General features: G+C 45.8%; 2 protein-coding genes across 11 annotated transcripts in view; one reads left to right on the top strand and one right to left on the bottom strand.

Annotated features, from left to right (window-relative positions):
* The window catches only part of UBN1 (ubinuclein 1), a 47,602-nt gene extending 36,607 nt beyond the window's left edge, over nt 1-10,995 (bottom strand). For 3 of the 4 annotated variants that reach the window (XM_087729383.1, XM_087729385.1, XM_087729386.1), the window contains exons 1-5: nt 10,864-10,995; nt 9,946-10,122; nt 4,698-5,491; nt 3,382-3,468; nt 1,949-2,044 (exon numbers count right to left, since the gene is read on the bottom strand). In XM_087729383.1, the coding sequence (XP_087585509.1) occupies nt 1,949-2,044; nt 3,382-3,468; nt 4,698-4,946 (432 nt within the window). In that variant the 5' untranslated portion in view covers nt 4,947-5,491; nt 9,946-10,122; nt 10,864-10,995. Of the gene's footprint in view, nt 1-1,948; nt 2,045-3,381; nt 3,469-4,697; nt 5,492-9,945; nt 10,123-10,550; nt 10,739-10,863 lie in introns of those variants that run through there. The other variant, XM_087729384.1, reaches the window with a different exon arrangement.
* Nucleotides 10,996-11,270: 275 nt separating this feature from the next.
* The window catches only part of GLYR1 (glyoxylate reductase 1 homolog), a 35,590-nt gene continuing 34,586 nt past the window's right edge, over nt 11,271-12,274 (top strand). Inside the window, exon 1 of one of the 7 annotated variants that reach the window (XM_087728739.1) lies at nt 11,271-11,623. In XM_087728739.1, coding sequence (XP_087584865.1) covers nt 11,559-11,623 — 65 coding nt within the window. In that variant the 5' untranslated portion in view covers nt 11,271-11,558. The remainder of the gene's footprint in view (nt 11,624-12,274) is intronic. The other 6 variants (XM_087728738.1, XM_087728737.1, XM_087728736.1 and 3 more) reach the window with 6 other exon arrangements.

The raw sequence follows: 12,274 nt of genomic DNA, 5'->3' as shown, positions 1-12,274 counted from the left end.
CGCATAATACACCAGACATCACACTGGTTGAGAAAAATAAGGTCACAATCATAGACATCACAATACCAGGTGACAGCAGGGTCGCCGAGAAGGAATATGAAAAAAAACCACGAAATACCATGACTTAAAAATCGAAATTCAGCGATTATGGCACAAACCAGCAGTGGTAATTCCAGTGGTAATCGGCACACTGGGTGCTATTCCAAAAGCACTGGAATTACATTTAAAACAGTTAAAAATTGACAAAATCGCAATCAGTCAAATGCAAAAAGCCGCACTGCTTGGATCTGCATGCATATTACGAAAATACGTTATGACGTCCTAGGCCCCTGGGTGGGGCCCGACTAGTAATCAATGCCAAATCTGGCGAAAGAACTGGCCGCTGTGATACAATTGTATAATAATAAACTTGGTTATGGTAAAAAACAGGTACATTAAAGAAAGAAACAGAGTCACTAATCCTGGCTGCACAAGAACAAGCTATCCGCACAAATGCCATTAAGGCCAAAATCGAAAAATCCTCTGATGATGCCAAATGCAGACTTTGCAAAGAAGCTGATGAAACTGTTGTTCACATACTCAGCTGCTGTAAAAAAATCGCGCAGACTGATTATAAATTGCGGCACAATTCAGTAGCACAAATGATCCATTGGAATTTGTGCAAAAATTATAATATTAAAACAGCAACAATGGTGGGAACATAAGCCTGAAAAAGTCACCGAAAATCAGATGGTCAAGATCTTGTGGGATTTTCGCATATAAACGGACAAAATACTGGCTCATAATACACCAGACATCACACCGGTTGAGAAAAATAAGCTTACAATCATAGACATCGCAATACCAGGTGATAGCAGGGTCGACGAGACGGAATATGAAAAAATCACAAAATACCAGGACTTAAAATTCTAAATTCAATGATTATGGCACAAACCAGCAGTGGTAATTCCAGTGGTAATCGGCACACTGGGTGCTATTCCAAAAGCACTGGAATTACATTTAAAACAGTTAAAAATTGACAAAATGACCATCAGTCAAATGCAAAAAGCCGCACTGCTTGGATCTGCACGCATATTACGAAAATACATTACGATGTCCTAGGCCCCTGGGTGGGGCTTGACTAGTAATCAATGCCAAATCCGGCAAAACAACTGGCCGCTGTGACACAATTCTGTTGTTGTGATGATAATAATAATAATCCTCCTCTTTCATTCATTAAACATGCAACTCGGTCAACTGAACATTCAAAAGCGTATCACAAATCATTGACTGGTTGATACGGGTTGCTGCCAGCATCCTAGGTATCAACCAAGTACCTTCTTAAGATGTACAATGTTCCGAGTAGCAGGTTTTTTTGCAGTTCCGCTGGTGTTATTGCAGGAAGTTGCAATTTGTTGATGTATCTTATAAAATTCTTGGACATGGTACCAAATGCCCAGATGACAATGGGTATCGCTGTTACATGTTTCATCCACAGCTGTGTAGTTTAGATGGCCAGGTCGCGATATTTTGTAATTTTTCCCAGTTCTTTTTCTTCGACTCTGGTGTCTCCTGGTACAGCAATATCAATAAACTGTACGCTTCGGCCCTCGCACAACCGTGATATCTGGTGTGTTGTGTTTGTTTAATGAATAAAAGAGATAATAATAAATCTCAGTCATGTAAGCGCAGGATAATGCAAACAGCCGTAAATGTGGACCAGAACAGTAAGAGTAAGGAAATGAGATGTGATATGAAACAGATGCCGTATGTGGGTATTTTGTGCAAACTAGTAAGGAAACATAGCGGTGATCCTTGAACTGTTACTACACTGTCCATTCCCAGAAAATTGCAACTTTTAAAATGCAAGCAGTATCTAAAATACCCAGAGTTCCAATGCTAGGTGGTTCGGTTACTTCTCCTGTAACTTTACAGTTAGGGAATTAAAAGACTTTCGTTTGCTACTTACGGCTTCAGAATTATCAATGAAAGAATCTGATTCATCATATCCTTGTCCCATGTCAATCAAATCCTGAAAACGGTCTTTTCTGCGCTTCTTTCCACCCTGGAAAGAGAAAAGATTTGATGTTGATTCAGAATTATTTGCAAGAAAGGCTATGATTCCTGCCCAGATACACAACCTGAGTCTCCTGCTAATGCTTAGAACTGGTGTGTGCAAGTGGACTCCACTCCACAACCACACAATCATTACAACTTGTGAATGCTAACAAAAATAAAACATCAGCTGGCAATAGCCCACCACAGAAAAATCCACAGAGGTGGAAGATGGGAGTTGTGCTCATTCTCTAAAATATGAGGTGGCTAAAGGATAGGTTTTACAGATAGTCCTCGAGTTATGATCACAATTGAGCCCAAAATTTATGTTGCTAAGTGAAACATTTGTTAAGTGAGTTTGGCCCATTTTACAACTTTTCTCGCCACAGCTGTTAAGCGAACCATTGCATTTGCTAAGTTTGCAACATGGTTGTTAAATGAATCTGGATTCCCCATTGTCTTTGCTTGTAAGAAGGTCGCAAAAGGGGATCAATCCTGGGACACTGCAACCATCATAAATCTGAGTCAGTTGCCAAGTGTCTGAATTTTGATCATATGACCATGGGGATGATGCAACGATCCCCAAGTGTGAAAAACGGTCGTATGTCGCTTTTTTCAGTGCCGTTCTAACTTTGAATGGTCACTAAATGAACTGTTGTAAGTTGAGGACTACCTGTACATCTCTTTAACTTCTGAGGGGAAAAAACCCAAGCCCATTTACAGGGCTCCTTAAATAGAAACATCATCTTTTATGACATGTTCTGGAATTACCACATAACACATCAAGGGCAAAAGTCAGTAAATTTGAAAGAGAATTTTTTTAAAAAAATCTGGATTTAACCCAAAGGACTAGCATCTTGACTCTCTGTTCTACAGTAATCCTCTTCATCTGGGTGTGTATGAGACAGCAAGAGAAACATATTTCCCATTTATTTAAAAAAAAGCATGGTGATTCTCTAAGCTTCAGCTAGTTGCTGAATGTGAGTGTTGAGATGGACCTGGATGGGAAGCCTAACAATCACAACCAAGTTTTAGCAAAATGAAAGAAAGCTTGCAAAGGTGTCTCTAATATTTTAGAAAATGAAACTTCAGATACACCACTGATGCAAGCTGGCAATTTTCTATATGGATTTTTAAATAAACATGGATAGGGAAATATTCCAGACAGGAAATCTATCCCCCAAAACAAATTGTTAAACAGAGTGGACCTACCATGGTCCACTCAGTTTACACTCCCAATACAGGAAGCCTGGAATGAAACGTGGTTGTATGTTTTTGACAGAACTTTTTATGGAGAATACTAGAATCAAGATTTAACTGGAACGTAGATGGGACAGAGGAGCGTACATATTTCTCTTCAAACTTCCTGGTAAGGGCTTCTGCTTTGTGCTTCTCCTTCTCTTCGTCGTTGAAGGGATCAGCAAAGTCTTTTTTCTGCAGGAAAAGGGGAATGCAAAAAAGGAGGAAAGAGAGGATGTCATGCGGTTTCATAGCGAGGTCTCAAGGCAACCGTTATAAATAGGAGTCAGTTGACAAGTGTCTGAATTTTGACCACATGACCATGGGGATGCTGCAACAGTCACAACTGTGAAAAATTGTTATTTTTTTCCCCCCAGTGCCATTGCAACTTTGGTCACTAAATGAAAAGTTACAAGACGAGAACTGCCTGTAAATGATACACTATGATTGTACTTTTCAATACTGTAAAGATTGGCAGCAACTTGTTTTTTTTTTTTAACTTTCCCCCTTTTAGCTTTCTCTCTGATGCCTTTTGCTTACTTCATAGTAGTTTATCTTAGTTTTTAATCTTTCTTTTTAAAAAAAAAAAAACCAAGGTTATGTCCTTGCAACAAATCTATTCTTCCCCTACCACTCTTAGGTAAAGGTCAAGGTTCCCCTTGTCCATATGTGCTAGTCGTTCCTGACTCTAGGGGGCGGTGCTCATCTCCGTTTCAAAGCCGAAGAGCCAGGGCTGTCTGAAGACGTCTCTGTGGTCATGTGGCTGGCAAGACTAAACATCGAAGGCACACAGAACGCTGTTACCTTCCCACCAAAGGTGGTTCCTGTTTTTCTACTTGCATTTTTATGTGCTTTGGAATTGCTAAGTTGGCAGAAGCTGGGATAAGTAACTGGCACTCACTCCATTATGCGGTGCTCGGGATTCAAACTGCCAAACTGATTGAGAAGCTGAGCCTTTTAGTCACAGACCCACCACATTTCCTTAGTTTTCTATTTAAGATACATTAATAATTATGTTTATTCAGCATGAAATGGAGCTTGGTTATGTAACACAAGGCTGCATATTCTGCAATAGTGGGACTGTTGGTGAGAACTGCTAGGTTGGCAGAAGCTGGGACAAGTAATGGGAGCTCACTTCGTTACGCAGTGCTAGGGATTTGAACTGCCGAACTGCCCACCTTTCTGATCGACAAGCTCAGCATCTTAGCCGCTGAGTCACCGCGCCCCTACTCTTACCACAGTCCCAAATGACCAATGATCTCGTTGGCCTGGCCATCTTTTACTGCCATTTCATGGCTGTCAGCCACCCGGCGTTTCTGGGAGTTTGGCAGGGTGCACACTTATGACTGTAGTGATTGTCACTGTCTATTTAGATGCACATTACAAATTTAAAAATTAAAAAAAGAAGAAAAAGGTCCGCTTACCTTTTCTCCCACAGAACTGCTTTTCGCTTTGCCTCGCGTCATCTTTAGCAGTTCTGGGTAAAAGAATTCCGGGCAGCGCTTGTGATCTGGCTCAAAAAGGGAGAGGGCGATGCGTACGGCTGCAGCTGCTGGCTCAGACTCTGGAGGCTGCTCTGGATTGGCGACATCCTCCCACCGAGGTTTTTTCAGCAAAGGGGTACCCAGTGGGCCTGATAAAGAGGTGAGTTGGACCCGGTGGGGTTCCGTCATGGCTATGCGTTCGTTGCAGCTACTCTCAAGGCATGGTTTCCATCGCTTTAGGCCACAGGTGTACGTACGGGAGCGTTCAGGGTTATGACGCACTGAGAACTGATCGCTGAAGACCAAAGTCAAGGCTGTTCTTAGATTACAACTTCGAAAGTGAAAGAGTCTCTGTTGCTATCCTAAACGAAGAATCATCCCATAGCAACACCTTTTGGGGGGTTAACTTCCAGCCCTTGGAGCAATGGTCACTATGCAGTCCAGCTGTGTTTCAAGCAGTGAGCGAAGGCAAACGGAGAGAAATAATTTTCTGAAGAGAGCAAATTTGATACTATTTCCTCTGTGGCTATAAAAGTCAGCCTGGGTTGCAGTACTGAGCATTAGAGGGTTTCCCACACAATGGATTGACATAATCAAAGGACACTGAACACATGAGCTCCAGTTTTCAGGCAAACCAGAATCCGTTGTCCTTCAGATGCCGATTCATCCAGTCCAGTGGCCGGTAGGCAGCGTTCCTGATAACTGCCTTCCACATAGGTTTCTTTCTACTTGCTCTAGAGAGGGGGGAAATAAGAGAGGTTTCAGCCCATGACCTGGCCTGGCGGTCTGCCCAAGGGATGCCCAGGAAATAGATCCCTCTGCTTTCGCCTACCAACATGTTTCAGCTCGAATGGGGCTATACGGAAACTGTACGGTAAGAGAAGCTGGAGGAAGCTCAGTACAATAATGCACCACACAATACTAATCCAGCGCTTGGCAAAACTAATCACTGTACAAGTAAAACCTCTTTTTGGATAACAATAGATGTGATAGAAAGGATGGGTGGTTCAAAGGAACAACAAATGACTTCATTCATTAGAACACACACACACACCATGCATAGTGGGGAGAAATAGCCAACAAGTTTACTTACCTTTAGTTCTTCCAATCTGGAGTGCATGTCTATTTACCAGAGGTGTGCTGGTAAATAGCAATAACAATGGCACCTAGACTTATACTCTACACTGCTTTACTAGGGACATGATGGCTCCCTAGTGCCATGTAACCGAGTGAGCTCCTGTTACTTGTCCCAGCTTCTGTCAACCTAGCAGTTCGAAAGCACGTAAAAAATGCAAATAGAAAATTAGGAACCACTTTTGGTGGGAAGGTAACAGCATTCCGTGCGCCTTTGGCGTTTAGTCATGCTGGCCACATGACCACGGAGACAGCGCTGGCTCTTTGGCTTTGAAACAGAGATGAGGACCGCCCCCTAGAGTCGGGAACGACTAGCACATATGTATGAGGGGAATCGTTACCTTTACAGTGCTTTACAGTCCTCTCTAAGCAGTTTACAAATGTCAGCATATTAGCCCCCAACAATTTGGGTCCTCATTTTACCCACCTCAGAAGGATGGAAGGCTGAGTCAACCTTGAGTCAGTCAGGATCGAACTCCTGGCTGCGAGCAGTGAGTTAGTTTGCAATATTGCATTCTAACCACTGTGGACACCCTGGCTCTTCTCTTTAGGAACTGGCGCCATTGCTGCCACCTTACCACTAGTCAATGAATATCGGATTGGCATGATAGGCAGCACAGCTCAGCTTTGGTCTCGACTGGCGTGCAAAATTCCAGGAAGTTTAACAGCCAGTTATACTCACCAGAGCTATTTTGTCACTGAGATGGGATACCACAATGCTGATTGCAATGGAGGGGCACTCTGAGTTGATTGTGATGCAACACAATGGTTCCTAGTTACGTACGTTGTCAGCAATAACCAACCAATTAGTATGTCAGAATAACCGGTCAGATTCACCTGAGGTCGCAATGCAGCTTGTTGTGCTTTGGCATAGTGCACCAGGATGCAATGATTTACAAAGGGATTTTGAACAAAACTGATTTAAAAGATGGAGGAGGGAGTCCATTGAGCAAGGAATAAAATTAAAGGGGATATGGCTGAAGGATCCAACCTCCCTTATAGTACTTGGAGGACCCTGAAAATACGTTGAGGAGTGGAGTGCCTAGGTGTAAAATCAATATGCTTAAATGGAGGCTCTTAGCAGATAACAACCTGCTATATGAATGTGGAGAGGTGCAGAGCTCAACCCAACTGCTGGGATGTCAGCTACCACCAGAAACATGTTTAAAGTTTTATTTAGATACTGAAGAAGACAGCCAGTCAAATTGTATAGTACAACTTTGGATTAGTTTGTAAGCACTGAGGGAATGGGGGTGTTTCAAAGATAAAAATTGATCTATTGTCCCTCCAAAAGACAATAGATTTTTTCAGAAGAAATCCAATATGATACTATGAAAACCAGAAAATTTGCCACTCAATCTTGGTAATTTTGAGAGGCCAAACGTGAGGTGAGAAAGGTGACTTTAGCCATAGAAATCAACACATGAATAAAGATAAAAGTAAAGGTTCCCCTCACACATATGTGCTAGTCGTTCCCAACTCTAGGGGGCGGTGCTCATCTCCGTTTCAAAGCCCAAGAGCCAGCACTGTCCAAAGACGTCTCCGTAGTCATGTGGCCAGCATGATTAAACGCCGAAGGTGCACGGAGCGCTGTTACCTTCCCACCAAAGGTGGCCCCTATTTTTCTACTTGCATTTTTACATGCTTTCAAACTGCTAAGTTGGCAGAAGCTGGGACAAGTCACGGGAGTTAGGGATCCGAACTGCTGAACTGCCAACCTTCCTGATCAACAAGCTCAGCATCTTAGCACTGAGCCACCGCATCACTACCCTATGAATACACAATGCTAAACTGGCCACTGACCCTTAAAGAAAAATCTTTAATCTTAGGACCTGAATAGAGCCTTGGTGCCAGTAAAACTAATGAATGGAACATTTAATTTCTGCTAAAGGGGAAACTGCCAGAGTCAAAATTCTTCCAAACTTTTGACAAGTTAGATTGTTCTGACTTAGCTGCGGAACTGTGTACAAATAAAATATTTGCACATGGAGGGAGTTCTTCGGAGCAACAGCAGTGTTTTCTTTTTTTCAAAACCCACCAAAGGAGAGGCATAGATGCAAAGAAGCCAAGGAAAATACACTAATTCTCAGCCACATCCTTGGGGGCACTTGCTTCAAAACAAGAACTCTCTAAGGACAAAGCTTAAGACTTGTTAAAAAGCTAGTGTAATATAACAAAACATTATGCAGCTCAGCTATCGTTTTACTGAATGATTTCAGGCTTGTGCTTTCACTCTTGAAAGTAGAATCTACAGAATGGATTTAAGGAATACTGTATTCCTTTTTGAAATGCAGACAGCCACCGAGAGACAGACAGCATGATGAGAGACAGACAGTGTGATATGTGAGATGGCTCTTGAAAATAATGGACTTTTTGTCATAATTGCTAGCAATGTCTTTATTCTATAGTAGAAAGATTTCCCTACATTCAATTCCTGATATTATATCTCTGACGCCTGCATTTAAAGTACTTTATTGTTCTCTCAAATTCTTCTCTTTCTATTGTCCATTATCATGGCTCTTTTCTGGACATCCTTTATCTCAGCCCTGTGTTGCCTTAGTCTTCCCTTGTTTGGCATCCATCAAGTGTTATGGGTTCAATGCTGGCTGAAGAGTTTTAAATCCCAATGCATTTAAAGGGCAGCATCTTAATGAAGGCCATTTTACAAATTTGCAAGAATGCAGCTCTTGCTTTCTAGCAAAACAGCTTCTAGTCTCTCTCCCATTATTGCATTTCCATTGTTTCATTTGAGATTCCTTATCTTCATTTAATACTTGGGAAAGTAAAATGCTTTTGTCTGATACTGCAACATTGTATCTTCACAGGAAAACAGATACTGCTTGCCCATTCATAAATTCTCTAGGTCAGAAATACAGCATTCAGTAAGTTAGCCTTTAATAATGAACATTCTTTCCATTTTTAACTTCGCCTTTAATTTCCTCTTCCACTTGTTTCTTCACTTTCTTTTTTCATTTCCTGATCTTAAGCCCCAGAAAACAGATCCTTTTATTATATATTTAACAATAATCTGTTTTTCCACTCTGTTCATACAGATAAGCTCCTCCTCCTCCAATTTAATCCCCACAACAACAAAACCATCTAGCTCATTGGACAGAGATTGGACTTAATTTTAGAATTGCCCAATCTATCTCATGCATTAACTGCCCACTTATATTAGCTTCCATTCCATTTTATGGAGTTGCATATAATTTATTGTTCTATAGTGTTACACTGGAAAACAGAAATCAAAACAAATCTGTGTAATTGCTAGAGAGCAGCATAAACTACGAAACTTACCAGCACTAGCATTTCAAAATGAACAAAATCAAACCAAGTTTGTCTAATTTCCTCAGCTTTAGTTCAGTTTATAGAAAGATAACAGTCTTATCTTATCTGTGGTAACAAGAAGTTTATTTTTCTCCACACTTTTCTGTTATTTCAAAGTTGTATTGTGGGCACTATCAGAATACTGAACTCCTTCTCCCTACTTCAAATTCCTTCTCATTGATGAACTCTAATTGGCAAACCACAAACAGCCTTATTCCAGCTTTCAAAATGTTTAATATAGCATGTTAGAATGGTTTTTTTTTAAAGATCCCTGGGTATCTTTCAAAACCCTCTCCAGGCTCTGTGAAACCCTAATTATTGGCCACCTTACGTTGAAAAACAACACCATATTAAAATCCCACCAAACCATTAGGATAAGCAGGGAGTGCATCCATTTTAATCCATCATACAGCGAATAGCAACAGTGATCACCGATGCAAAGGAAAGCTTCGATAGAGGAGAACATTGGCAGCTCAGGGTTGAAATGAGGAATCCTTGGTGCTCCCTAAAGTTTGTCGCTTTTTTGCAGGTAACAATATCAGCGGTAGACAGTGATGATGTTGCCTACTTCGAGTCACCAAACATCTGCAAGGAAACCAGCAAAGCCAGAGAAAACTAAGCACCCTGTCAAAAGGAAAGCTCTTTTGGGGCGTTGCCTTAAAAAATGGGGGTGTTTAAAACACACTGATCTAGGAGGATAAAGAGCAAGGAGAAAGAGAGCCATTACCTTCCTGAATTTGAAGGGCATCCATCCCAAAGTCTTCTGAAAGGAGGTCAAGAGAGACTTCTTCCTCACCAGCTGTTCTGCAAAGAATCTTGGTTGCACCCCAATTATTTTCTTTTTTGGGGGGGGGGGGAGAAGCCCTGCTGCTCAGTTCTGGCCCAAAGCCCTCTCCCCTTTCACCTGCAGGAAGAAGAAGAGCTTTGAGCTTCGGCTGGGGCTCCAAATTTTATTTTATTTAGAATATACATACAGGCGCCTACTGGCTGACAGCCACTCCCCCCCCTCCCAGGGCCAACAGCTGCCAGCCAAGCTCGAGCCCAACCTGGCAAAACACCCCCTCCCCACTTTCCCCCTCCTCCCCCCAGACCAGCTTCTTCTATTTAGGGATTACTGGATAAGCAATAATTAGCAACCCCCGCCCCCCCAAATTGGCAATGGGAATTGGAGTCCTTCCCATTTGGAAGGCCGAGTTGGGTGGGTGGGTGGGAGGATTGGTTCAATCAGGCGAAGCTGAGGCTGTCCCCAGGGCAGCCCGTCTTGCGGGACAGGTTAGGCCGGGTCAGGCCTGGCTTCCTGCCTCCCTTCCCTCATCCTTCACCGTCCCCTACCTCGTTTGGGGCCGACCCGTCGGGAGTCCCGGCCTTCTCGCGCGGCGACTTGGGCCCAGAGAAGCGAGGAGGCGGCAATTTAGTGTGACAACCCCGCTCGGGGCTGCTCTGGAAGCCGAGGATGAAGGGGAAGGCGGCCTGACAGGTTGAAAGGCGCCGCTTATTATCGCCCCCACCCCCCCAGTTAGCGAGGCGGAGAGCAAGGCCCCGTTGCCCCTAGTTACGAGGGAGGCGCTTTCGCGCGCCGGGAGGTTTGTCCCTTCTCGCGCCCTGTACCCCCCTCCCCTCTCCCGCCGTTGCCCGCTGCGCTCACCGCTCGTGCTCCGGCCGCCCTGTCCTCCTCCTGCGGGACGCCCGCCGTCGCTCTTCCAACCATCAGCGGCGCCCCGTTGGCCGGCCCCCACCCCCCCTCACCAGCCTAAGCCCTGCCTGCCCGCCCCGCCAAGATGCCTTCTCTCTTCGGAGCGCCCGCGTCACGTGCCAGGGGTGGGCAGAAGCAGGCCCCGCGCGCGCGCGCAAGGGAGGCCGGGAAGAAGGGAAGGGAAAAAAAAAAGGTTCGCGAGAGAGCGAGCGCGTCACGTGACGCCAACGCCGCCTTCCAGGCGCGCGGGGGAGGGAAGGGAAAGGAAAAGGAGTTTGGGGGGGGGGGAAACGGGGGAACGGACGGCGACGTCGGGTCACGTGGGGGGCGCCCCGCGGACGCCGCGTCCCGCATCACGTGCAGGGGCCCGGCCTATCGGGGCTCCCCTCTCTGCCTTCCCCCCCCTTTCTCCCTCCCTCCCTTCGCTGTTCTTCCTAGCCGTCCCTGCCTGAGGGAGGAGAAGAAGAAGGAGAAGCGGGCGGTGCGCGAGCCGGCCGCGGAGAAGGAAGCGGCGGAGGAGGGAGGCGAAGCGCCGGGCCGAGCGAGCGAAAGAGCCGGGGGTGGGAGGGTGTCTCGAGGGGGGTCCATTCGGTGCGAGGAGGGTGTGGCGGCCGAGGCGCAGCGACGGTGCCGGCTGGGTCGGGAAGATGGCGGCAGCGGCGACGGCGACGGCGGCGCCGCCTGTGAACCTGCGGCTGGGAGACCTGGTGTGGTGAGTTGCGGGGCCGCGGGGGCGCCGCCGAGCCTGGGGAAGAAGGGGAAGGGCAGGGCGGGGCAGCGGGGCCTGATGAGGGTCGGAGGGCGGGCCAAGCCCTTCAAAAAAACATAAATAGAGAAAGAGGTCGGGGGAGTGGGGGGGAGGAAAAAAACCGCCGACAAAGCCGTGTGGAGACTGGAGCGGCGCTTCGGACCGTCCGGGGTGTAGCTGCGAAACGGAAACGGTGAGCTTGGGCGGAAGGGACTGAGGGAGGAGGAGGAGGAGAAGACCCTTGGTAGCCCTTCCCCGGGTTGGAGCGAGGAATAGCCAGGCCCCTTCTTGCTCTCCGCCGCCCGCTTCGCAGTAGAGCCTCGGGCTCCGGGTGACAGCCGGCCCCGAAGACTTGTGGGGGGGAGGGAGAGAACCAGCCACGGGGAAGAGCGATGCCTGGGCCGAGGCGAAGCATTGGGGCCGTCTCGGAAGCAGCAGCAACGGCTACCTCTCCCTGGAGAGCCCTTCGTGGGCAGCCAAATGGAGAAAAGGACCAGAAGACCCTTCTCGGTTTAAGGGGGAAAAAGGGGGGGGTTCCTTACTCGCTGTCCAACCTTCCCAACTGACCTAAAAAATAAAGTCGCCCCAAATCCCAACAACAAGCACTTGCCTTCT

The sequence above is a fragment of the Thamnophis sirtalis genome, unplaced genomic scaffold (genome assembly GCF_051295495.1).
Source record: "Thamnophis sirtalis isolate CommonGarterSnake01/CBP01778 unplaced genomic scaffold, rThaSir2_p1.2 scaffold_14, whole genome shotgun sequence".
Lineage (NCBI taxonomy): Eukaryota > Metazoa > Chordata > Lepidosauria > Squamata > Natricidae > Thamnophis > Thamnophis sirtalis.
The sequence above is the reverse complement of the archived record's forward strand: the minus strand, read 5'-3'. Positions and strand labels throughout refer to the sequence as shown.